Source organism: Pelobates fuscus, chromosome 9, assembly GCF_036172605.1.
Source record: "Pelobates fuscus isolate aPelFus1 chromosome 9, aPelFus1.pri, whole genome shotgun sequence".
In the NCBI taxonomy this organism is placed as follows: domain Eukaryota; kingdom Metazoa; phylum Chordata; class Amphibia; order Anura; family Pelobatidae; genus Pelobates; species Pelobates fuscus.
Window position 1 is genome coordinate 162,462,488 of NC_086325.1, and position 27,851 is coordinate 162,490,338.

A 27,851-nucleotide genomic window follows, 5' to 3' on the forward strand; every position below is an offset into this window, starting at 1 on the left:
TGCTTCAAACTGGGTTTTTTGCCTTCTTTTGGATCAACAGCAAAAAACAAATGTAAGGAAGGCTGAACTTGATGGGCGCAAGTCTCTTTTCAGCTATGTAACTATGTATACCTGGAAGCATTTTCACAAGAGTGAGTTCCCCATGATTGAAACTACACCTACTACATCCAGAGCTTATTTTAGGCTCTTCATAATGTGAGCAAGACATCTTGGTTTACTATATATACCATATTTCTTCTTAATATATATTGTATCCATTCTCTCTTCATTTAGAGGTTACATCAAGCCATTATAAGTGAGGTGCTGCCTAAAAAGCTTACAAGATTACAGTCAGTCTGTTAACAGGCTCCACCACATGTGAGTGTGATTACTTACTATTCATTGAATCACAACTTGCATGGTATCATATCCAAGTTATAATAGAGGTACATATATCTACATATATCTATATAGCACTTGATAGTACTCCACTTACACTATTATCAATAGGTAATTATTTTGGTTTCACATTTTTACGTAGATTTGCAAGGAAAATCCAACTTTATTGGCTACAACTTAATTAAACAAACTAATTGTACAGAATTAGGAACTGCAGATATTAGATGCTCTGGGAAAAATAGCTATGTTATTTAGTACGAGGCTACTTGGTGCTTTTTTGATTTGGATATGGAAAAGTGGGGCAAAATCGTCCAGTGAGATGATATCTTACCTTCATCATAAGCACAATGGTATTGAGAGCGATCATAACCATAATGAAATATTCAAATGGGGGAGAGACCACGAATTTCCACATCTTGTACTGGAAGGACTGTCGGTTCTGTGGCATGTACCGAGTAAGGGGCTTAGCACTAATGACAAAGTCAATACAAGCCCTCTGGGAAAGCAAAATGGAAGAAAAATGGAAGATTTAAATAAATATCCTAAGATCACGCATGTACAAACCCTGGGATCCAGGGATTTCCCCAGATATTTAGGGTTAGTAAAAGTATAGCAGAGGCTGTGGATATTCTAGCTATCTCATGGCTTCTGTTGCCTAGTCCTTTCCCCTTTCAGCCACCAGAACAAAGGGATGGGAGCATTCTAGGTCAAGTAACTAGAGGGCATCGGTAGATAATGGGGGTTAATCTGTAGATTCACTGGGTTCTAGGCTACAATGGTATAATCTCAGAGTTAATTAGATTATTGGGGTGAATAGGCAGATTCTCAGGGTGAATGAGTAGATTCTGAGACTGAATAGGCAGATTCTCAGGGTGAATGAGTAGATTCTGAGACTGAATAGGCAGATTCTCAGGGTGAATGAGTAGATTCTGAGACTGAATAGACAGATTCTCTGGGTGAATGAGTAGATTCTGAGACTGAATAGGCAGATTCTCAGGGTGAATGAGTAGATTCTGAGACTGAATAGGCAGATTCTCTGGGTGAATGAGTAGATTCTGAGACTGAATAGGCAGATTCTCAGGGTGAATGAGTAGATTCTGAGACTGAATAGGCAGATTCTCTGGGTGAATGAGTAGATTCTGAGACTGAATAGGCAGATTCTCAGGGTGAATGAGTAGATTCTGAGACTGAATAGGCAGATTCTCAGGGTGAATGAGTAGATTCTGAGACTGAATAGGCAGATTCTCAGAGTGAATGAGTAGATTCTCTGGATGAATAGCCAAAGTCAGAGGTTAGCTGTGCAGATGAGATAACTCTTATTTTTTAAATTGAAGAAGTTCCCATTGTGACTCTCTATCAGGTAAAACATTAAAATTGGCTACATTAGCTAATTCTCAATGTAAAAATCCGCTCGGTGCTCCCCATTTTAAGGGCCCGTGCTACCAGATTATCCACACAGAAAGGAAATGGTGAATATACTGCTAGGAGAAGATGGGTGGCTGAATAGGATACGATTTAGGGACAGGCAAGTGGTGGAAAATTGCTTAAATGATCTGCTTCCATTGTAAGTGTATTTGTGCACCAGCCTGGCACGGTAGTGAAGTCAGGGCTCAGCCTGGGCACCATAAAGAATTTGCACATCTGGCAAGATGCACATGATCTTGGTGCTGAGTTACTGAAGTATAAAATTTGTCTATGCTCAATATTCTGTGTATCTATATAAACCGACAATTGTAATCACTTCGGATTTCTAAGAATTTATCTAATTAGCATGCAATCAAGCAATTAACAATGTGCATTAATGAGCACTGTGCTCACTTGTTATCCTCCATGTATGATCCATCTGCAGCCTCGAAGACAAGGTTTTGATCTACTGCAACTTATTGTGATTGTTAATACATACAATACAGATACATCTTAGCAAGGGCCCCATCGCTGGATTAATTAAAAAAAAGTTCCCAGATCTACACATTAACACAGCTCTGTGTTGCAGTATTCATAGCAAGGTGACCCTAACACAAAAACAATTTGTTAATGCAGAGAAGTTGCATTTCCAAACAGTCACTTTATTCTGATTATCCTCTTAACATACTTTTTTTTTTTTTTAAATGGAGTTTGGATAGCAATCCAGGCCAAACAAAGACAAATTCAAAGCAAATTTAATTAGGTTCATCACCCTGAATTAATGCGTAAAATATTTTTGCTCTGTATGCTGTTCTCAGTTTCCATTCAAGAACCAAATCCTTACTTTATGGAAACATTCAGGGCTTATTTAAAGGCACTGATATAAAGGCCAGCCTGGTTTAACCACCTACCGGGGTCAGCGTGCGTTTCTCCGGTTGCACAAATCCTATGGGGAGGTACTGTAATAGTGTAGTATGTTTGTACTTGATTTAATATTATTGGATAAGCTTTTCAAATGATTCAATTTTGGGGGATAACATTTTAAATGTATTAAATATCAAAAAATATACATATAAATAAATATACTTTTTGTTTTTCAAAATATGAAATCGTTTGAAAAGTTTATTCAAAAATATAAAATCGAAGCCTATATCCATAAGAGACAAATGTCTCACCAGTAATTTGATACAAAAAAAGTATCTAGTGCAGTGCACCCATTCTGTGGCACGTCATAATATGACTTGTGGACATATAAGTGGGTTACCAGACAACACTGTACCCGTGTAGGTGTTGTTTTTCATTCAAGGGTGTATAATTTCAACAATTTCTCACCTCGTTCTTTTCGAGGTTGCACTCTGACATGACTTTGTCTCCCTGTTCCTGAAAAGTAATGATAATCAGGGCCACGAAAATGTTGACAAAGAAGAAGGGGAACACAACGAAGTAGACCACATAGAAGATTGACATCTCCATTCGGAATCCAGGCGTGGGACCTTGATCTTCATAAGTTGCATCTACAGAATGTTTGAGGACGCTGAAATAAATAAAAAATATGACAAATGTATCCTCCTATTTACAATGCTCAGAAAATGGGATCTATTCAGCAAATAGGAAGGAGTGCTAATGGCAAAATAATCATTTTCATTCCTATTCACGATAAGGATGATTATATAGGGGTTACTAATTCTAGAAATGAATATTATCGTAATGTGAATTTGATGCCAAAGAGCCTTTAAAGAATCTAATTACGTTACTGATTTTTTTAAGTGTCTCAATTTCAAATGAAAGTAAATGTGGTGACTTTATAAGATAATGGACCTTTCTTCTGGTAGGCGATCTAAGCCAAATTGCAATGTCAGGTTTTATATTCGGAGCGTAAGCCCTACTCCTTTTTCTCACTCCACAAATCTTGAAACTTGACCACTGGCTTATTGCAGGTTGACTTCAGCCGTCAATCAAGTTACAACAGATAATTCAACCGTGAAGTTAAAAAAAAAAGTAAAGGTAAAAAAATGCCATTACAGTTTCAAGCTGAAAATGGGAACCGTTAAAAAATAATAAATCTAGTATTAAATAATGGATACAGTTTAACAGTGGCCAGATGTGTGTACACATATAGATGTAAAAAGATTTCTTTGTAAACCGTCACTGCTCCTCACACATGGTGAATGATACTGTTCAGATGATAATACGGACCACACTGTGTAGTGAATACTTACTTGGGCCACCCTTCTCCTGTGGATACAGTAAATAGGGTCAGTAAAGCCCAGAGCACATTGTCATAATGAAATTCATACTTCTTCCATTGCCTAGCCTGTGCTCGAACATCATCACTCTCGTAGTTCAGATATTCCCCCCTAAACAAAAAAATAATAATATTAGCATTTAACAGCATCAACAGTGAGGAGGAAAATAAAAAAAACTGAATTAGGTATACTTTTTATATTTTACATACATGGACTATGCTTCCAACAGTAGCTGGGTCAAGTCTGTACAGATATTTACATGTGCTTTAGGAACAGAATCATTCTATACCAACCTGCCCACCTTCTTGGACACCATGCCCGTAAACACCTACCTGCAATCCTTCTCTAGATCTTTTGACTCGTCTGTGCAATAGAAGAATTTTCCCTTGAAGAGCTGGACAGCCACCACCGCGAAGATAAACATGAAGAGCATGTACACAATCAAAATGTTCAGAACGTTCTTCAAAGAGTTTACTACGCAGTCAAACACCGCCTGGCGGACGCAGAATGAGGAAATAGGGGTCAATAAGTAGAAACGTCAAATTCTGATCAGTCATTCTTCTGTGGATTCTACCTGTGATGATGCTTAGGCAGCCAACTGGTACCTTGAACATTACGGAGCATTCAACGAATAATCTCTAAATTATGGACCTCTTAGTCTTAAGAGTGTGGTAGGAATGACACAAAATAAACTGATGACATTGTGTTTTTTTTTGTGCTGGCACCTGACATAAAACTCTGGGTGTTTGGATACCTCTTCAAAATTAGTCTCTGCACTAATATATTGCATGACACCACTCCTATAGCCAACATTACCATAATTTATCTGCCCATGACATATCCCTCATTTCCATACCGACGTTCTCAAATCTACCTTAGGTAAGTGGCTGTAAGATACACCCAACTAATACATAAACTATTCTGTCCTAATCTGACCTCCCTTATTCTAAACAACGTACTGTTTCTCTAAAACATCATACATATTTCACATCTTATAATTAACTAAGATATATTACCCATATATTACCCAAGTGCCTATTGTGTTTCAAATATCCATGCTGAATTGACTTTCATTTGTAACATTTGAAAGGTTAGGCTTGTGACTGAAATTTTTTTCTTTCTAATAAATACAGCAAGCCTCAATAATAAAAAAACAAAAGTTATATAAAAAAAAAATCTGAACATATTTTAGTTTTTATGTTAATAAATGACATAGATTTAAATATCCTCTTGCGAATTGTTTCTAGAAAATAAAGAGGAAGGATCACGGCAGGCCTGGATCTTGCATATTTTTGTAAGCTTCAAGATGTAAATTATAGTGTAGTATCTGAAGGTTATTGTTTGGTTACATTTTTCTAAAAAGATTGTACTAATTCAAAGAAAGCAATATGGAATATCAGAAAAGGATGAAAGTGGAGTAGGGAACGTGAATTATAAATGGAAGAGATAAAATGTATCAGGATCAGAGCACAGAGAGGACATGCATTAAGGGGATACAGTGAATGAGGCAAGAAAAGGGGGAATATATAAAGAAGACATCAAACCTTCAACTTGGGCAGTCGTTTGATGGTTTTCAGAGGCCGTAGGACACGTAGGACCCGCAGGGATTTGATGGTGTTTAGATCCTTTCCCTTATTACCTCTATATCATAAAAAATACACACAGGGACACAGTCATCAAGGCCAAAGTAGAGCAGACTCCCCCAAAAGTTAAAATGACTCCTTGAGAATATACACATACTTTCTGATATCCTCATCTTTTGTAGGAAATCATTGCCAGTGTCATGCTGTATACTAACATTCACCTACCCCCTGTGCCCCTACATCTTTGCTTATAAAACAGAGAAAATATTAAAGGAAGGACAAGTTTGTACACGTAGGCCTGTGCGTCGAAGTGTGCATGTGCAGATTTGTGCGGGTGTGATAATTTGGATCGTCTGATAAACTCATAGCATGTTACATGATTCTAACAGATAAGGATGTGTGAAACTACCTCGTCCATCAATGAAGAGAGGTTATAAAATGTCCTAGTGGGATAAATCACTGAAGATCATCTCACACAATTTTTTCTTCTCACTTGCTAAGGAAAAAATATCTATGAATATATCATACCGAATTTGACACTGAAGACAGGCCAGAGCCAGGATCCATAGGAAGTTCAGTCTGCACCAGACATCAAGCAAATGTAGTCATATGTTTCAGTCTATGCTAGACCTTGCTGCCAACATATGGCTGATGTTCTTTTGTGCGTAGTGTGGTAGGTGTCTACACCTGGACGCACGTATACACACATGGAGATACAGTTTTAACCTTTTGAGTGTCAAGGGTGACCAAACAGAGGATATTGATGAACTACAACCATCACCATTATCATCCACAGTTCATCAAGAAAATTGGTGGATTTTATTGTTTAGACTGTAACAACTAAACTGGAAAAATGCTTCTACTTATAAATACTACTGACCAGGTAAATAGCATTAGATATCATTTTCAGGTGACTTAGAATGTTTTCGCATTACTATAGGTGCCGACTTTGCTCATACTGCTGTTGGTGTGGGGATAAAATATATATTTTGGGGGATTTAAACTTATCCATATGTTTTATTTTTGTTGATGCAGATGTCATGTCACGTTCTTGGTGTGGATGTCCTATCGGTGTTGTTGTGGGGTTGGTACAGAGGTCAATATTGGTATGGAACCACATGGGTGATTAACTATATATTAAGAAGTTGCCTGTGTGAGGCTTCATGACCCTCCAGTAATGATATTCTCTGTAATATAAGCTCTGATCGCAAAACAGACCTTAATAAATTAATAAATTAAGACAACTGGTAGCTCCAATCCTTTAACACCACCCTGTTGTAACATTTCCTGACCCAGGCGATGGACAGAACTCATGGCATCTACTGATCGTTGTCCAATGCAAGGCATGCACCAGTCATGCATTTCTGAGTTCCACATGCAGATCCAGTCTAATACAATACCTGTGTTGGATGGTTATGGTACATACAGACTCTTAGAGCCACCATCTGGGCTCTTTAGCGATCAGAATCACAGACATTTCCATTGGGTCTGCATTTTGTTTTATCAATGACCAGGAGACACTCATAGTAATATAGAACTTGCCGTGGTTGCTAAGAAGAGAGTATATTTGGCAAGTTTTAAAAAGAAGACTCTGTGTACCCAATCAATGATATATATCTGGTTACTTGTGTATGTCATAACCAATGCAACACAGGTACTGGAGATCATGAGTGACAAATGAGGGTTAGACAGGGCTACTCTGGCAGCAGTCCTTTATCTGTCCTTGGACTACAACTCCCACAATGCATGGCGTTGATCCTCATCATCATGGAGTGTAACTGTTGCCAAGCTCTGGGTTAGGATGTTCCATACATTAATACGTATGTGGATCTCTGGTTCATTTTACAATACATTAAAATATTGTAATTCTTTTTGTTTTTCCAAGGCAATGAAAATGCATAAAACATGCTCTAATATTGGAGTGCACGGATACTTCTTTGGAGGTCTCTGACATGCCAGATAAATGTTTTTTTTTAATATTGTTTCCCCTTATTAGTTAGCCATTAATTTCTTTTTTTCAAGCCCAGCCGGTCGGAGACCATTGAGAACGTGCATTGTGCACTCCAACTGTTTAGATGTTTGTGACTGGAGTCAGGGGTACAGTTCCCTGTAATAGGGGGGTACATAATAGGGGGGAACATAATAGGGGGACTGTACTGGGGGGCTGATCTAGGGAGAGATGTTTCAGAGAATGCAAATGTATTTATGGCTCCCAGTTCTAGGTGTAAAGACGATAGCCTCCAGACGGTAACCTTAGAAAACATTACTAACTGTAAACCGCATATTCACATAATGAATTGAGAACTTTGGAAACTATTTTACAATAGATATATCATATTTTATGGCAATGTGCAGAATCACATTGAAATGTAAAGAGACTGTATTGCTTCCATCTTCTATGATCACGTTAAGTAGTGGCACCTTCCTTGATACAGAAAGCAACACACTTTCATAAACCCATAAAGTAAATAAGTAAATATGCAGAGGGCAAAATGTACATCTATCAGATGCACGCTTAAAATGGCCAATTCGGTTCCAACTTTGACATTTCTATTGTTTGTTAAAGGGACAATTAAGTTTTTTCTGTCTGACAATGCCCAGCTGTTTGTGCTATTAAGACCATCGCATCCCCTTCATTCCGTGTTCCTAGATCAGAATGTCTGTGTCTGGCAGTCAGATTACCGTATTATTCATGAAAGCTTACATAACATGAATATTTTAGTATGCATTGTACAACAACGTAGAGGAATTTAAGGTAACATGTTAAGTGATGGCATTAGAGTGCACCTCTAGCCGCAAAAATCCTTTACAAAAAGTCCCAATTATAGATTTATTTTTAATCATGGCTGCCTTTTTCTGTTATCAATCAATGAGTTTTGGCACATATTATATCTTCTCAACATTGGGTGCACGCCATCTCTTTACATGAGATCAGGAAAACACACCATCCCAAAACCGAAGGGCAGTAACGAACAATGTATCCGCATTCTTAAACGAATGTGTTCATTTTTGTTAGGTTCTCAAAACAAAACAGGATCTTACACCTTGGTCCGTCCATTGCATGTTAATGTTACCGTCACGTAAAACCCACATTACGCCTGACCATTCGGCTGGGAAATCTGTACCATAAAACATCTAAATAATGCTTGATGTACATGGGAAGGGCAGATGAAATTCTAGCAATGGCGTCTACATTATGGGAGGGGAGGGGGTTACTGGAATAGAAAGGTATGGAGCACATACAGAGCTGAGCTGTATGTGCGGAAGGTAAAGAGAATATGAATTTACCCAACAAAACTCCTAGAGAAAGAGAGAGAATCCAGCAAGAGAGGGAGACAAAGAAAGAGCTTTAAATCAGTGGTAAATACACAGGAAAACAATAAGCTTTGTGTACAGCATCAACACACAAACATACAGGACTCCGTGCTACGATTTATGTACAACTGTAGGTTAGGCTCAATAGTTCTCGGAGTGATGGCTGAGGTTAGTCCACCTTTTGTGGTCAGGAGTCCCAAGACTTCCAAACCATGAGACACAATTGAGGGAGAATTCCATATAAAATATTTTCAGAGCTCCAACGGGCTTCTTACAAACTCACATTAGGACATTAATCGTGGATGCAACCCAGATATTTAGAGAAATCTTGGAATATCCTCAAAGCAGACATGGCAGATATTAATAAAACAGGAGAGATGGATTAAGATGCTACGGGGCCCTAGAGAGTTACCTGTTTTGGGACCCCGCTTCGTTCTTCACAAAGAGATATCTAATGGGGCCAAGCAAATGCATGGTTCTGGGGTACTTATCTAAACCCTGGGCCCTAGGGGGCCACCTTGGGTCACCTTATAGTCATTCCTGCTCTGAATGAAAGATCTACAAAAGGCAGACATACTGCTCTTATGAGATGTTAATTTAAAATCTAAGATATGGAATGGGAAGCTCAGATAGGCCTTAATAAATGGTTTTACGAATGTTTTGTAGAAAGAACAATCTAAGGCAAAGTTCTAAAAGCGGAACATTGCATTGGTTTCCGTGGTAACTGCTACATGTTTACAACGTTGCCCCATGATGTTCTTCATTGATTTTTTTTTTATATAGAAAACCAGTTTCTGACCACTTGCTTGGTACATGATCTATAACATGCGCGTTGTATTGTGTGAGGATCGCAAACATATCTTGTGAATAATGAGACAAAACCCTGTGGTGTGACTGCCGTGCACTGTGCCATCCTGGCTTTAGAGTGCTTGAAGTGACTTGTGATTCTTTATAGAAATCAAGGTGTGTTCAGTTATTGGCAGGAACACATGCTGTGAAATAGCTCAGTCAATTCTTTTGTGTTGCATTCTACAGACATTCACACACATTGCTAATATATGTTGAAACTACCCTTAACACACTTTATCAGAACCTATATTCTAATATATCCAGTTTTATAATTGTAGTAAATGTACAAGATATTTAAAACCATGGGCCTCACTTCCTATTATACTTTATACTGGGTCTCTTTTCTGTTTTACAGGCTAACATTGCTGTGAAAAAAGCAATCGTCAAGAATATTATAAACATTATTTTTAAAATTCTCTTTAAAATTTATAAAACCCAAAAAAAGACAATGGGATATAGGTGGATTGGCGCTATACGAAAAGTGCCTGTGCAGCTCCCCTATTGTCTATAATCACTCACAAGACACATATATAATATCACAAATTGTATAAAAAATACAGGGTGCGTAATAAAATCACCAGCACACAGTGAGATATACTTAGTACAGGAAAAATCCTAATGGTACACCTCTGATTAATTTCTAACTGCTGGAGTCAGGTCTGTCTCTTTAAAATTGTACCACCATCATTTTTACTTGACACCTTTCCTTAAAGACACAGTTGTGTCGATACCATGAAAATAAGTTGCTTACGAGAATGCAAAAGCGACCAGCGCTCCACTGACCACGATGAAGTCCAGGATATTCCACAGATCACGGAAATATGAGCCTGAGTGTAACAGAAGCCCTAAATCAATCATCTGTAAAAATAAAGGATACATCACTGTGTTGCTAAACAGGCAAATTAATTGTCATTTTTATGTTCCACTTGCAAGCCATTAGACACTGTCATGTGATAAAAATACAAATCTCCTGGAATCTGCAGCTCGATTTACTAACGCCTGGTGTTTCTTTATAACTTTGGTGTTGCGGCAAAGTGATGCCAAAATTGGCATTTCCTAACTGGTGTAACTTTGCCGCAACTGCAGTTAGTAAAGGGTTCCGTACAGAACATGAGCGTTTCATAGGAAAATATAAAAACTGCAATTATTTTGTATTGGAGAAGCCTGTTTATTTTTTTTTCTCATATGAAATGTCACTCTTTCTACTATTTTTATAGTGGCAAACAGTGATGATTAAAACGTCATTATTTATATATTATAATTACTATACATATAGTTACTTCACCTTGAAACAAAAGTATTTTTAAGCCAGTCTGAAAAAACATATAAATCTTAGAGGAAAAAACATTTTAGAACTCTGTAATAAAAATAATAAATGTCTCCCGTGGGCATTATATAAGAACTTAAAAAAAAAATTAATCTATGCAGCTGAAATTACGTTATAAATTCTGACAAGGTGATTATTATGAAAGACTCAGCTTCCTGTTCAAATTTACACGTTAGGTTGCGATCAGGGGGATAGTTTTTTAATAGATCCATTATGAACTTGGAAGATAAATATAATTCTTGGGTTTCCGTATTTCAAAGTTCAGAAGCAAAATGATTAAAGAGACACGAAACGTAAAAAAATAAATATATAAAAATACAAAATTACCACTTAAAGTACCATAAAAATTAAGTAATTTTTAAATGACTCAAAGCATGTTTGGCTAAAACACATCCTCCCTGGCTGGCCCTCTTCTTACAGGAACAATGATGAAACGCTCTTTGCAGGGTCCAAGTGCCCACTATACAGTGCGGGCACGTCTAATTAGGCACTCGTTCTGTCCTCCCCTGTTGTCCCTGGATGCGGGGCACCAGGCATCTAATTTGGGATGGCGGAACAGGACTCTAAAATCAGGGCTGTCCCTTCAAAAAAAGGGCAGTTGGGTGACCTGCTAACTCAATGTTGTAGAGCAGTGCTCCTCAACCCTCTCCTCAAGGCACACCTAACAGTCCAGGATTTTTTTTTTTAAAGACACACTGGGTAATCCCGAAATCCTGGACTGTTAGGTGTGCCTTGAGGAGAGGGTTGAGGAGCACTGTTGTAGAGGCATTCTACATACACTCCCAACCACCTCCCAATCATTAAATTGGGTTATTGTTTTTTGTGATGTCTGTGTTTTGTTTTGTTTTGTTTTGTTGGGACCCTAATTGTTTGACACTGTTGGATGTCACATTACTTTTACTGTTTTATTATACAAATTTACATCCTCCTGCTCGTCATTAGTAAAGTAGTTAAATTAAGACAAAATTTTGCCGTGACGTTCTTCTTGATATGATGGATGGGGTCTTACTCCAGGTTCCACTGGAAATTCCCCAGGTTAAGAAGCTGTGGACTCTGGCTGCAGCAGAAACTATGGATTTTACAAAGGTAATTATGCATAACATTCTTTTTTTATTTTTTTTCCACATTTTTCTTTAAATAGCACTTTTCATATTGTAATTAGTAAATGTGCAGAACATCTAATTCTCAGAACTGCTGAGGTTTTAATTAATCTATAGGAAAGGAAGGCAGGAGAAAATGTTAATTAAGGGATGCGGACTTTGATACACTGTGGAAGCTCTGTAACTGCTGCTTAATAAAAACAATGGTGAAAAAAGTACGAGAGAAAACAAAAAATAAATTTATTTTTAAACATGACTGATTAAGCTAATGGCCAATAACGGGGATGGTTAAAGCGTTACTCTAAGCGGCATAATGATGTGAGGCAGCAGCGGAACTACCACCGGTGCAGCTATTGTAGTATCGACAGCCTGGAGTGAACCTGTAATTTCCTTCCAGATATACAGGGAGCCGTGTAAGAGGAGGCATGGGCAGCATGGGAGGAGAGAAGCAAGATGAGAGCCCACACTCCTATCAGCCTCAGACACCAAGATCCGAGCAAGTCACCTTCCTGCACACAAAAGTTATGTTAACAGGAATGTGGCTAATAACATGAAAATGATTACCTGTCTGTGTCAGTGTGTATATCTATGTCTTTGGCAGTGTGTGTGCATATACCAGTGACTGTGTGTGTGTCTGTCTTTCTGAATGTGTGTGTATGTGTCAGTGTGTATCTGAGCATGTGTGTGTGTGTGTGTGTGTGCATACATCCCAGCAATCAATTGCAAACATAACATACAAACACATACTTGCATTCATGCGCCAAAATTAACTACAAAAACACCCCTACATTTAAACACCAATACTACACTCAAATGTTGTACAACAGATGGTAATCTATATTTTCACCAACTTTGCACTAGAGGGAGGGCCCCCCAAAAAGTTTCTTACACTTGGGGCCTTTGTACATTTGTTCCACCTCTGATGTTAGGAGTACCCTGATCTTGTTCCCCTGTATAGGGGCTAACTGTTTACCAATGATTTTATGACTTATCTATTTGCCCTTTTAACTGGCTCCCCGCTGGGCTCCGAGGCTCCCTGCTGGTTTGGTGATGAGTTTCTGAGTCCTTACCACGCTCAGCCACTGAAAGACATTCTGTACAAAGAAATTTGGCTGATGATAGCCTAATGGCATGTCCAGAGGTGAAGTTAAACCTCAGGCAACAGAGGGGTTAGACTCTGTATTTGCTGTGTATCATAGTGAAACAATGCACAAATAGACTCCATGCCCCATGCCCACTTCAAATCACTGAAGTGGTCGTGGTAAATGGTAGTAACCATTTAAGTGGGCAAAAAACACTTAGAGCATTACATCCAGCACTAATAAACAGTACTAATATAACGATTAGTAAAACGTTACAGTAAACGTACTAGATTTCCTTCTCTGGAGTCAGATTTGTCAAATCAGCCGTTGTTTTTTGTGTAAGATTATGAATTCTGCATTCTGTTTCATAGGTCAGAAAATACGTAGAATTCTTGTGCTCCCCATTAGTTCAACATACTGCAGGGGAGCACTTTCCAGACCTGATTGACAGGAAGCTGCATTTAAATCTGATGACCCTAAAGGGCACTTGGTGTTATAGGTGACCGTGCGACTTTCTGTTCCCGCACCTTACTGGACTAATTAATTATGTTCTAATAGACTCATTGACCTTCATTTATTTAGAGTAAGACGAGTGAAGAAATGTTATGCAACACCAACTGAGATCAAATAAAAAAAATATATAAAGTGACATCCTTTTTATTTCATGGAATTTGACATTCCCACCATCATGAAAGAACCAGTTTGTGATTTAAACATGAATTAAAAATCTTCGGATGGTGAGCACTTACCTTTATCACCATCTCAAATGTGAAGACCCCAGTAAAGATGTAATCCATGTATTTCAGGACCTATAATTCAGAGTTATTTCAGATCAGTGAGGGTGATGAGTCGAGCTGAGGCTCTGTGACTTATTATGACTTATTACAAACTGACCGTCATGCGCGACAAAGGTGTGAACGACAGCGTGAGCTACTCAAAATCCACCAGCTTTTTAAGCACTAAGTGCTGATTTAGAAGAAGGCCAAACCTACTTCTCCATATTACATTTTCCAACTTTGCCGCAAACCGGTCACATTTAGTTTTCCGAGATTGACTGTTTCCTATACGAGCATTAACAGAGTTGGATTTCATTGTTATAACACTGTGTGCCTTTTTATTTTTGCTGTAAATGGCAATCTTAAGTACTGACTCAATCAGAAGTAACTGCTTCACTTGTTAGCAGATTCCATATATTAACAGCCCTGTCTGTCTAACTTAAAATCCACTGATTCATCACTTTATTTGTCTGTTTTACTGTTTGTCTCTCTGGCTTTCTGATTGTCTACAAATTCCCGGAGAGAGATCAGACAGAAACTCTGAAAAGTGATAGTAAATAATAATATATGACTATCATTCCCTAACCAAAACACTGTAACGTGTGAGCCCCTTCTCTACATTCTCCAGGTAAGCATTACTAAATCACGCACAGGTATAAAAAAATGGCATGTAAGCAGCTGTAGCGCATCATCCCATAATACCATATTTCTAATAACCACGTTGTGATACCCACATCATTGCGAGGGGAGTCCGAATGCACAGGGTCCTCTGCGGCCAAAGCGATGCTGCTCAATGTGATCACGATGAGGATTACCATCTCGAAGTATCGCATGTTAACAATGTAATGGCAGAGGCGACGGACTCTGCGATAGTTAAAACAAAAAAAGGGAAAATTGTAAACACACCGTAATTCAGCCATTTTGGTGAAATAGATTGCAATCTCTTCAACATACATCTTTTGTTAAATTCAATTGTTCTTCTTGTTTAGCTATTGTACAGCGCTGCAGAATATGTTAGTGCTACATTAATAATTGTAATTGTCATAGAAAAGCCCACTGATGATTGTACTTAACATCTTCTGCCATCTTTGTGCAGGATAATCTGCACGTATAGAATGGATAGAAAGGGACAAGCAACCGGCAATATTAGCACTACATAAATGCCAGACATGTTTGCAATGCATTGCAAACTGACAATAATGGGCAAATGACACGGGCATGCGCATTCTAGGACTTATTTACCAAGTTGCAAATATTGCTGAGTTGGAGAATGTGTACATCTAATTTTGGCATATTTCCAATTCCCTTCTTAGTTTCTCCTTAATTTTTGATTTAAGGGAAAACTTTGAATAAGCGAACCCACTCAGGTGGTGAGATAACTTGATGCACATATTAGAAGCCCCTGGGTCCAAACTGAAAGCTGATATCAGGGGCATAACAGCCAGGGTGGGGGCAGAGCAAAAGCCAGCCATAAATCACATTTACATCCGAGGTACGTTTAGGTGTTTCGAAATATTGTGCCTAATGCACACAACGCGTAGATTATGCTGCTAGCACAAAAATTATCCCTTTCTTCACTGTACGTAGTTACATTAATATTTTACATTTTGCTAATAAAGGATTGAGATTTTAAGTACCACAGTGATCTCATTTTTTTCCGGTCAGAGGTGAAACCTTTTTTAGTAAGCTCACCTGGGGAACTGGGCATGAGGGTACCAATAATTAAAGGAGGTGCACTCTAAAAGAAGTTGTGCAGGAGAGGTACTTGTTTATTGATGCAAGCGTTCTTGTCTGTGTTTTTTTATGTTTAACCATAAATAAAGAAAACCCTTAACGAGTAATCTCCATGCAGACCTCTTATGGGGTATTCTATAAAGAACCACCAACAGGTAATGGAAGAGGAGTTTGCTTTATTCTTAAGGTTTAAGAATAAGAATTAAAGAAACACTCCACTGAATTTTATTCTTAAAGTGGAAGAGTGTTCGTTTAATAACCATCATTATATTGGCACTGTACTCACGGGTTGGTGGAGCTAAATATGAACATGGAGCTGTAAGGCAGAATCTGCTTTGGTCCATTTTTGGTCAGGTCGTCCGCCTCCATCTCCTTCTTCTCCTCAGACTTCACATCAAACTCTACGTTGTTCACTGTAAGAGATGAGGAAATGTTCGACATTAATTTGTGTGAAAGTCTGTCTCTTATTGAATCCGATATTTCTTCAATCACTGATCAATATATTGCTTGAATGAAGTCCTAGTGACATCCTGAGAACAAATCCAACTCAGATTATTCCCTCGAGTAGTGTGAACCGGCAGCTTTTTAATGAAGTTGATATAACTGGTTATTAAAACACATGAGGTCGAAGCCCTGGAGCACACACTCTGCTCTGTAAGTACACACTCCACTCTGTAAGTACATGTCGTTAGGGGATTGATTGTATTAGTATTTACTTATGGCTTATTGAGTGGGCACTGATTTAGTAAATGCTAATCTGGAGGTACGAGTGTGTGATAACCTGGTGGAATGAATGAGTGTTCTAAGAGAGGTGTTAGTGTGTGCTCCTCTGGCAGACTGTGTTGGTGCTCTGTGATCTTTTGTAGAAAAGTTTCTCTGCGTGTGAGTGGTGCGTAAATTAGAAGAAGCCCTGCTGATACTGAGTGTGTGCTCCTGTGGCTCAATGAGTTGATGTTCCCCAAGAATTTGAGTGCTTGATCTTTTGGTGGATTGAGCAGATGTTCTGCTGGTGGTGTGAAGGAAGGTCTCACTTGGTATGACGGCACTTTCTCCCGGTGGGGCTGTGATGGTCACTGGAATGGTTACGGTGCTGGCGCGGTCGGGATGAGGCTGGGACATCCTGTTCACATTCTTCTGATTGTCTGCATCTTCTGGCTGCTCTGGCAGCTGTTGCAGCCCACAGACAGGACCTTCAGCCTCGTTACGGCTCTCCCTGCAGTAAAGAGATTCAGTATTAATATTTTCCTTTGTTCAAGGAGAAATTTAATTTGGATACACCATAGGGCCAGAATCCTCTGCTCTCGCCAATTAATTAATATAGTAAAATTATTATTATCCTAGAAATACTTTTGACCTAAAACATATTAACCAGAAGGTGAATTACAAACTGAACTGCAAAATTTAGACCAACATAGCTAAGTTGGGAAAAACAAAAAAAACAGACATCCTTGCACTCAAGCTAAATAGTATATTCAAGCCAAAATGGCTTGTACTTGCCGGGTGCCAGGCTTCAGGGGATTGTTGTACATATGGAATAAACTGGAGCTGCACTCTCGGTCTTCAAATGCAAAAAATTATTTATTTCATCATAAATAAAGAACTTTTTGCATTTGAAGACCGAGAGTGCAGCTCCAGTTTATTCCATAAGTTGGAAAAAAGTTATCCAATTCAACTAGAGTCACTACTTGGATATATTGACTAAATTTTTCCATTTGGATTTCAATTCACCATTTTTCTCGCATTAGTGAATAAACTGTGGGTAGGGAAATTCATTGCTCAGTGACAGGCTGAATTTATGTCATTGGGGTTTTGTTATCTAAACAGTACACTGAAACCTTCAACTCACTGGACCCATTTACAAACATTAAGAAAAATGTACCGTAATACGACATTCATCGTGACAAATAGAAGCACGTACGGTTTGTTGCAGAAATGGGTACCGTACTTTTTAAAAGGTTTTTAGGCTGCTTTGATAAAAAACATTGTTTAATCTCAAATAATACGTTTATATATATTGCAACTGCTTAAACCTATTGAGATATATGCAAATTATTGTTTTATTTTATGAGCAATGCGCATTATAGTTATTACATTATTACACAAATATTTTTATATGGGATGTTAAACTCCAGGTCTTGGAGGCCAAAAACAATCCTGGATACCCTGATTCAACACAGGTTGTTTGAAGGAAATTGTTAGCATACCTATGTTAAAGCAGAGGAATCCAAAAATTCTGGCCCAGTTTGTAGCTCCGGAGGCCTTGAGTTTGACAGTGCTGTCCTGAATTGACAAAGAGATTGCGCAATATGTCAGATTTTGTAGACTTACCTGGTCCTGTGGTTCCGATGTTCTTTCTCCCCATCTTCTCCTTCATGGTTATTGTTATCTCGTTTATCATCTGTATCATAAGTAGAAAGTGCTTTATGTCTTCCTCGATGCCGAGGGCGATGAGGTTCTTCACCATTTTCTCCCATTCCCCGATTATTCCCGTCAGCTTCTCTGTTGCCAGACCTGGAGCCCCCGCCTCTGTGTCGGGATTTACGCTCACCTTTACTTCCAGAGGTCGGTTGTCCATTGCCCTCTTTTCCTTGCCTTTCAGCTGAGTGTCGGTGAGTGCGGTGATGTCGATGTTCCCTCTCTGTCCCGTCCTCAGGGGACGCCCTCCGGTGGTGTCGCTTTCCCCTTTCTTGACTACGGTTACACTCTCCTCTACCTGATTCCTTTCCACCTTCCCCTTCTTTACTACGACTCCTGTTTTGGTGATGACGTTCCTCTCTATCATTACTGCCTGAATCTCCATTATTGTTCCCATTTTCTCGACCACCACCATTTGTATCACCACCTCCCCTCTCTCGGTGTCGGTGCTGTTTACGTTGAGGTTGCTCAGTAGGAGCCCCAGGACCTGGTTCTAATTCATTCAGGGGAGGTGCTTCTGGGCTACCATCTTTTGTTTCTACAGAGTCCTGTTGGTCCACCAACAGTGGTCGATCCATGTGGCTCTTCATATCTGGCCTTAGACGCAGGTTGGTGGCATAGCGCACGCGATCTTCTGGTTCTAACTCGCTGTACAGGGCTTCACAACTTGCACGGAAATTATGCATGCGGATTTGAGTGGTGCGCTGTTCCCATACTGAGCGACATTTAGTTGAATTCTGCTGTCTGCTGAAATGAAGACGGAAGTCAGGAAGTTAAAGAATCAGACAATGGAATTTACCGGAAGAACATATAGAGAAAAATAAATATGAACATAATGGAACATGGAAAAAAAAACAACAACAAAAAAATCAAACTAGTGTGTAGTATACAAAAACAAATAATGATTACTTTGCAACAAGTGAATATTAGATGTGAACAACAGAAGGCCAGTTATGACTTAATTGGACAGGGAGTGTATTTTTATCAAACGAGACAATTAAGACTTGAGTCACATGGAGTGAGAATGGAGATAATTGAAAAACTATAATCAACAGAGAGAACGAAACCAAAGCAAGAAATAAAACCAAAGCTTTGAATCAGACAAGTTGTGTAAAGCTGAGATCAATGAAAGCAAGAGTTGGTGGTCAATGGTTTGAAGATGTGACGATGATAAGAGGGAATTGAAAGGGAAAACAATAAATAGAGAGCAGAAAGAGTATGGTTTCTATTATCTTATATTTGGTTAAACAAAATTATATTGCTCTACATTCAGGAAATTAAATCAATTAGCCAGAAGCAACATATAACAAAAAGGTAATGCTATTTGTAATGGTCAAAGCAACAAATCTAAGTGGACTAGTCTCTTCCTATATTCATCATCGGCGGGAAGCTGGAGTCTTCCTATTCCATCTTCCCACCCAACATTCTACTAATGTCACAGGGGGTTCTGATAGCTGGAGCAAGATTATACTAACTCTTATCTAGTCTAGCTGCAGAATTCTTCAAATTTCACTATTGATGTTTATGAATTTGGCAGCCAAAACTCATCAACACAGGTACTCGGCGAAATTCACTTGCAACTCAATAATTGCTAAGTTCTTGCTCTGCAGGATACCATGTTAATTTTGCCAAGTACTTCTGACTTCCCCCAGAAAATTGATTCCTCGAGGAAGGTATCTTTTCTGAATGTGTCAAGTTCTCTAAATAACTTGATGATTTGCAAATAGACTACGTTATTACTGCTAAAATTATATTTGCAGAGGAATGAACCCCAACTTTAGGTGGCTTGAGGTCAAGGTCTGCTCTTCCTTTATCTAAGGGAAGACAGGCAGTTGTTTTGGTTTTAGATAACTGTCTGTCTTTCCTTATAGAAAGGGAACACAGGTGTGTTTATAAGATATTTTGTATCCTTCTGGAACCTTTACGACACAGCAGCTATTTTAACTGTATAATTTGGATAAGGCCCAATTCTAGGCACCATAACTAGTTAATTAGCATGTTTAGATTGAATCGTTATTCCATAGGTGAAAAACCCAAATCATAGTAATTAGACAATTCTATAAATAATAGCAATTTGGAAAAATAACTGCGTCTATGCAGTGGTGTTACCTATAACACAAAATTGCTCTCCGGACCAGTGTCAATAAAGGTATAAGGGCAAATAATGCTAATATACCAACAATGCTCGCCATTTTCTTTTTGTAAAGAATAATTGAAATTCACCAAAAGGAATAAGCTCATGGAGAAACTATCAGACCGTTTAACCTTCTTCAATACTGCTTACGTATTATTATTATTATTATTATTGCCATTTATATAGCGCCAACAGATTCCGTAGCGCTTTACAATATTTTGAGAGGGGGGGGATGTAACAATAAATAAGACAATTACAAGAAAACTGACAGGAATAATAGGTTGAAGAGGACCCTGCTCAAATGAGCTTACAGTCTATAGGAGGTGGGGTATTAGAAACATTAGGATAGGAAATATCAAGTAGGAGTGAAGCAGAGCTGGAGGAGAGAGCAAAGCACTATTCCATAGGGACAGGTATGTAAGGGAGAGATTACTCTGGGAGGCCATACGCTTTCCTGAAGAGATGGGATTTAAGGCCCTTCTTAAATGATTGAAGGCTAGGGGAGAGTCTGATGGCAGTAGGCAAGTTATTCCATAGGAGAGGAGCCGCCCGTGAGAAGTCCTGCAAGCGTGAGTTGGCCGTACGGGTGCGAGCAGCGGTCAGGAGGTGGTCGCGGGCAGAGCGGAGGGTACGAGGAGGGGCATACCTCTGGATCAGTGAAGAGATATAAGAGGGGCTGGAATTGTTCAGTGCTTTAAATGTATGGGTTAGCACTTTGAATTGACTCCTATAGGATACAGGGAGCCAATGTAAGGACTGGCAGAGGGGCGAGGTGTGAGAGGACCGACTGGATAGGAAAATCAGTCTAGCTGCAGCATTCATTACAGACTGTAGCGGGGCAGTACGGCTTTTGGGGAGACCAATCAGGAGAGGGTTACAGTAATCCATGCGGGAAATTACTAGAGCATGGACAAGCTCCTTGGTAGCATCTTGTGCGTATGCGTATAGTGAGCACGTATTACATAAAAGATACTAATAAGATTAAAAAAAGATTTAAGGTTAAGACCTAGAAAGGAAGCTAATTAATTTGGGTAATAGTAAAGCTGCAAGACAATGATTCGATAAAAACTCTGTCATCGTTCCTATGCTGACTGCAGTAACACCTTTTAAAAAACCTATAGCATCACTGTTAGATATCATCAACGTACCACCCAAAGAAAAAAAATTTTTTCTATCTGCTTATTCCAGCTCTGTAAAATGTCAGTTTTTCATAATTGCCACAAGTGCACTGTTAGCTAAGGCTTCTGTCACCTGAGATTTCAATGCATGTAGAGAAACTCGGGCCCCAGACTATCATGTTACTCATAATAATTAGTGTGTGTTATAATCCCCGTCAGCCCTAATACCCATCCTTTACAGTGTTTGATGAGGGATTTTTGCGAAGTAGAAAAAAGCTTAGCTATTCCTGGTAGGGGATATATTATTGAAATACCATTCACTGGTTTTCATGCTGTTTAAGGCACATTTCCCAAATGAATTATTTGTGAACAAATGACTCCATTTGAGAGAACTGGGATTAAATCCTTCAAGAATGAAAGGAAGAAAGAAAGCAGGATAATAATGAATTTTTGTCAGCGCAGGAAACACACAGAATAAAAACCAGGGCACAAAGCAAAATACCGAGCAGAGCTATGCCCCCACCAGTTGTCCCTGGCACTAGAGTACTGCCTAGTGTTCTGCAAACAATGCCAAATTTAGTCATTAACGGGGAACTGCATTACCAAGCATTTTTTGAGGTTATATTTACTTATTTTGCTGTATTTAACAGAAAAAGGTATATGTGGGATCTGAAAAAATACAACTAAATGTGAAAATTCACACTATAGTATATATCTTTATCTTGAAACTCAGAGCCGTCATATTGGCACCGTCAATCACTGTTAGAAGCTCCAATATCTACACCTGTGAGAGGCTAGTGTAAGAAGGAAAAAGAGAAACAATGTTTCTATTTCTACTCCTCCAACGCAATGTGTGCCCTAAGTATGCCACGATTAAACTGGATTGTGATGTCAGCTGCTAAGTCTTTAACATTCATTGAAAAGAAAATGGAGCATCGCTCGAAGTTATGGGGGATTTTTTTAATATTTTATTCAATTGTGTCGTATACAGAGATGCACACAAAAAGATGTAACATAATTAGGTGTAGAGAATGTGCATCTAAAACTAAAGTTAACTTTGTGCAATTTACGCTGTTGTTTATGTAGATACTCTGTAACTAATTAATTACCAGTGTATGAAATAGAGCAGTTTGGTGACCTAGTGCAGGCATGCAGGCATAAAGTATGACCTAGTTCTATCCCCAATAGGCATTAAATCTCAATCTGGTACAAAACTTGTCTTTGAATGAAATTCCACTATGTGTAAGATTAGCAAACTTTTACAAAATACAGATGATCTACAGCGGCCATATCCCAAGATTAGACGGACATTCACTAACTGTTAGTTGAAACACCTGTATCTAACTTTATTATTATGAAAACACCTGTGTGTCTAACTTTATTATTCGGTATAATTGTTTACTGTGTCTTTAACACTTAGCTGTCAATCAGTAGCAATTTGGTTAAAGGTGCTGTATATTAGTTTATCTAAGGACAGTGTAATACATTTAGTTATAATCTATTCTTTTATTTCGAATAGAGATTTCAGGGTCTATTTATCCACCAGGAATTCATAGGAGTACCAGGGGATTGAAAGCTCTTGGGAGCCACGAAAAATAATGACAGAGCCACATGGCAGCTAAAGAATGACTGCATATTTGTAGAGTAAGCAAATACTTGAAACATTTTACAAGTCTTCTTCTCCATCGAAAGCCACCCGTAATGGCTCACCCTGGCACTGCGAATACTTGTGAACTTCATTATAAACAGACTCCGGAAGCCTTTAGGTTTACAAACATCTGCAGTACCAATATAAGTCAACACCACCCTGTGCCCTAATGCAGAGATGGCAAAACAGTAGATACCCAGCTCCAGTAGAACTACAGCTACCATGATCCTTTGCCAGGCTTTGGGTGTAGACCTTTTGGCCCCCACAAAATAGGAGGAGGTCCGATTGCTACTGGAAAATTATATTTGCTCGGGAAAGAGATGGATAATTTGAATACAAATGCTTTAATAAAAATAATTTAAAAATATAGAACCACTTTAAAAAAAAAAAAAAATTTCAAGTGGAAAAAATATTAACCCAACCTACGGGCTGTGTTTTTTTTTTTTTTTTTTTTTGTGTTAAAGTGATTGATGTAAAGTTTTACTTTTAGATGGCAGAGGTTTTTACCTATGAAATTGTTGCCAACTCTGCACAATATTCTCTCATGTTGAGCCCTTTGCAGATGACAGGACAGTTTTAATGAGTGATCACGGCCATTAGTTAAGTGGCCCTTTAAAAGAACTCAATCCATTTGCGAGCTCTCGCACACCTTCTGCTGTGGGTACCTGCTGCGAGCAAGAAGAGAACTCACAGCGAGAGCTGAAACTCAGGAATTCGGACGCAGTAGGAGTCTGCGAAGAACGGGGTAATTTGCATACTGATGAGGTCTATTTTTGAGATGCTGGCTTCTTTAACAAGGGCAGTGCAATTAGTTGCTCGGAGGCAGCTTGGAGGCACTGCTTGCACAGAAGTCACTGTCTGGAGAGACACCCTCTATATATAAAAAAAAAAAAAAAAAGGTAGGACTGACTGATAGAAAATCATGACTGTAGTTCTACCTGGGCATCAAAGTCCAAAGTAACATATTTGGAAAGCAGTGGGAAAGGGGAAACAGGTAAACTGACCTCATCTCACTGTTTAGTGAATGTGAACCAGACTAACGTTTTTTTTACTTTTTGGGTTTTTCACTAAACTCAGAATTTTAGCCGATTAAATCTTGTCTGCGAAATTTAGGCAAGAATAGCTAACCTAGAAAATTCTCCAGTCTAGTCACAGATTTTTTATCTTAAACATAATTTACATTAGTCAGCCTGGAACTTTAGTTACACCTCCAGCAGCCAATGGGTTAAACTTGGCACAGTGAAACTCTGCACATACATGAAGGGTTCATGGTTTTTGGAGTAACCCTTTAAGTTTGCAGTTTGGCAATTACATCCTAAAATTTTATTTATTTATTAAAGGAACACTCTATTGATTTTTTTTTTTTTTTTGGTCAATCTTTTTGATTAAAAGACAGAAAGTGGGCTACTAACCCTCCGAGGCCCCAGAACCCATCACCCCATTCCCCAGATGTCCCCATACAGGAAATTCAGAGATCGGTCCCAGGTGGAGCGGTAAAGCTCATGTCTCTGGTATAGGAAGGCCTTGATCTCCTCCACGGCTCTCATTTCCTCAACCTAAGCCACCCATTGTTGGATCACCAGTGTGCACCACTGCTCAAAAGGCATGAGAAACTGTGAAGGTATTCCTGACAGGGGACAGTGAAATGGAGCAACTGCGAGTGGAACTGGGAACTAGCCATGGGGGCGAGTTGGCTGGTGAGGGAGGCAAGCTCTTTAACTTGTCTCAGGAGAGGAGCTTTGAGATGGGGACAGGATGATTGGAGGGTATGTATAAAAATCAGCTTTCAAAAAACGCAGAACTGTTGTCCCTCCCCTCTTTGCACAGCATAGACTTTCCTCTGTGCCTGAAAAATGATCAGTCAGCGGCTTCTCAATGAGAGGCCTCTATGCTTAAGCCTTAAGCTGTACGTCCTATGCTTCTCAATGAGAGGCCTCTATGCTTAAGCCTTAAGCTGTACGTCCTATGCTTCTCAATGAGCAGTCATGCAGCTCATTGAAAAGGGCTGAAGGCAGATGCTAGCTAGCCTAGCGAGCCTGCCACTTCCGTTAGCTCTGTGGAGCTAATGGAAGCAGAAAAACATCTCACAGACTGACTGATTTGGTGAAGTTTTATAAAAGTTGATTTCTGTTGAAATTGGCACTTTAATAAACTGTCACAAACACGACAGTCTGGCAGACTTCAGAAACATGAAGTGATCTGTGTGTCAGAAGTATTCATTTAAGCAATGTTAATAGTAGGTCAAAATCTCACCAGACCCACGAAACTTAGCATAGAGAGTCACCTGAGTATACCTAAGAGCCGAGTGAACCTTTGCCGTACACAAAAATAAAGAATAATAAAAAAAAAAAAGTAGGTCAAAATAACTAAACCCAAAAAAATATCTTAGATTTAGTCCTACAGGATTATTCACTGTGTTTTAATGTAATTTTAAAATTAATTTACATTTTTTGTAAACTTATTTTTAGTTGAAATTCACTTTCCATTCACTTTTGGTGTGCAGAATCCCAAATAGGTGATGACTATATTAATCGACACATGATAGTTCAGTCTAGAAAGGCTACTGTCTAGAAAGCGTAGAAGGTACATTTATAACGCACCAACATATTCCGTGTCACTGACAACGCATTCATCTGTTCATTTAGGGAACAGTAAAGAATGGGCAATTTTTAACCACCAAGTATGTTTTTTTGTTTAAATGCAAAATAAAGCCTGCTTTATTTTTTTAATCGGTCGCTAGCTATTTCTTGGTATAAACTAGCATTGAAACGGTTTGTTAAACTCACGTTCGAACATGTGAAGGCATTCTACTACAAATGTCCTTTCTAAAAATGATAAAATAAATGGAAATACCTGCATTAAAATATGGAAACTTTTAGTGTAGGTGTAACATTTTGTAAGAGTTAACACAAGTAGTTTGTTTTGACACTAAACTTGAATGAATGTAAAATGTTTAACTCCGTAAGGACACATGACACATGAAATATTCCGTCATGATTCCCTTTTATTTCTGAAGTTGTGTCCTTTAGGGGTTAATTTAAAAGACGTATTTTTAAGTGAAAGAATCGCTCTTCAGAAGACCTTTGTTAGGGAACAAAAAGAACCTGAACATATGCTAATCACATATCTTAGAACCCTCCCCGGTCCAGAATCCGAGGGTCATCGCTTGCTTATTTGGGCATAATGGCCCTTGCACCTTTTGACGTAATTGAGGATTCAAGCGCATGTTTTATTCTTTCATTTTCTGCCCTGAAGGTGATAAAAACAGATCCGCAGTGTGAGCACACAAACAGATACTGACAGAGCTTCAAACCTGGGGCTCAGCGCAGACAGGACAGTGACAAACAGCAACAAACAAGACTGACAATCACCGTGATACAGGGCAGGAGGGGCGGCAAGCAGGCAGACCATTAATGACAGACACACACAGGCCTGTCAAGGAATGCATTGGGAACCTACGATCAGAATACAGACACTTTTATCACCAAACTCAAAGGAAAATGTATCTATCATCCCAGATCACGCTGCCTATGCAGAGCTTATTAATATTGTGTGGATAAGTTAAAAATGTAATGTTTGTGCACATAAATAGTGTGCTGTATGCATGTACCGAGATGTAAATTAAAACGTAAGCCTGGATAAAACTTTGATGACTGAAGAACAATCAGCATGGAAACTATCTGATTGCATTCATTTTTTTTTAAACGATTCCTCATTAAGAAATCAAAATGAACGTTACAAAATATGTAAATATATAGATTGAGGAAAAAAAGAGGTTTTAAATTATGTTCCCGGCCCCCTCGTGACATTAAAGTATTCAAATGAAAAAATTGAAAAAAAAAAAAGGTTACGGGGAAAATAAAGTAACGATTTTTGTTTTGCATCTTTTTGAACTGATACTTAAACTACATTCCTAATCTGAGATGTAATTATATTATAATTATAATAATATTGTAAAGCACTGCGGATTAAGTTGGCGCTATATAAATACCAATTATAATATGTAACATAATATAAGCATTATGTCATGGAGCTATACTTCGTATAATAAAATCCTTTTGTTTAATTCTCTTATCACATGAACGAAATGCAGCAAATATTTTACATCTCAGAAAGGGAATGTAGTAAGCTTGCCAGGTTAAAAACACATTTATTAGCCCAAGATAAATAAATAAATAAATACATAATAGTTTTTTTTTGTTTTTTTAATTACCTGAGCCCATAGCAAATAAACTGCCTCTTGCCTTGCATAAACCTTAAAAATGTTTATCACCTAAATCTATAAACTGATTTGCCATCCAGCTAACAGAATGTAAGTGTTGTGAAATGTTTTTATTTTATTTCACACACTATAAACAGAGGTCCACTTTAGTAATTTAGGAGTACATTAAATAGAGCATGGGTTAATCTGGCTTCCAGCACTACGAAATATCTGTAAACCTGTGCAAGACAGAGGTTTGAGGAATGCATTAGCAACCTGTCTGGCACGCTGATAGTTAAATCAAAGTGTTTAAAATGCTCTTCTTATTTTTAATTATTTTACAAACTTGCTTCTCGCAGCTGCCAATCATTTCACTGTGTGATACATTGCTCATCAGGAAGACACATATAGAGACACATTTTCATAATTGCAGAAAAATAAACATTCACAGCATAACATGGAAAAAAAAAAATTTAAATTAAAAAATAATCTCAGTGCTTGGCAATGAACAAAATCTAACATATAAACGATGGCATATATT

General features: G+C 38.4%; 1 protein-coding gene across 1 annotated transcript in view; it reads right to left on the bottom strand.

Moving 5' to 3' along the window:
* Window positions 1-27,851, bottom strand: part of CACNA1B (calcium voltage-gated channel subunit alpha1 B) — a 283,004-nt gene that overhangs the window by 60,759 nt on the left and 194,394 nt on the right. Inside the window, exons 20-30 of the mRNA XM_063432933.1 lie at window positions 18,123-18,956; window positions 16,826-17,007; window positions 16,081-16,207; window positions 14,795-14,924; window positions 14,034-14,093; window positions 10,527-10,633; window positions 5,573-5,669; window positions 4,361-4,521; window positions 4,002-4,139; window positions 3,115-3,316; window positions 710-874 (exon numbers count right to left, since the gene is read on the bottom strand). Coding sequence (XP_063289003.1) covers window positions 710-874; window positions 3,115-3,316; window positions 4,002-4,139; window positions 4,361-4,521; window positions 5,573-5,669; window positions 10,527-10,633; window positions 14,034-14,093; window positions 14,795-14,924; window positions 16,081-16,207; window positions 16,826-17,007; window positions 18,123-18,956 — 2,203 coding nt within the window. The remainder of the gene's footprint in view (window positions 1-709; window positions 875-3,114; window positions 3,317-4,001; window positions 4,140-4,360; window positions 4,522-5,572; window positions 5,670-10,526; window positions 10,634-14,033; window positions 14,094-14,794; window positions 14,925-16,080; window positions 16,208-16,825; window positions 17,008-18,122; window positions 18,957-27,851) is intronic.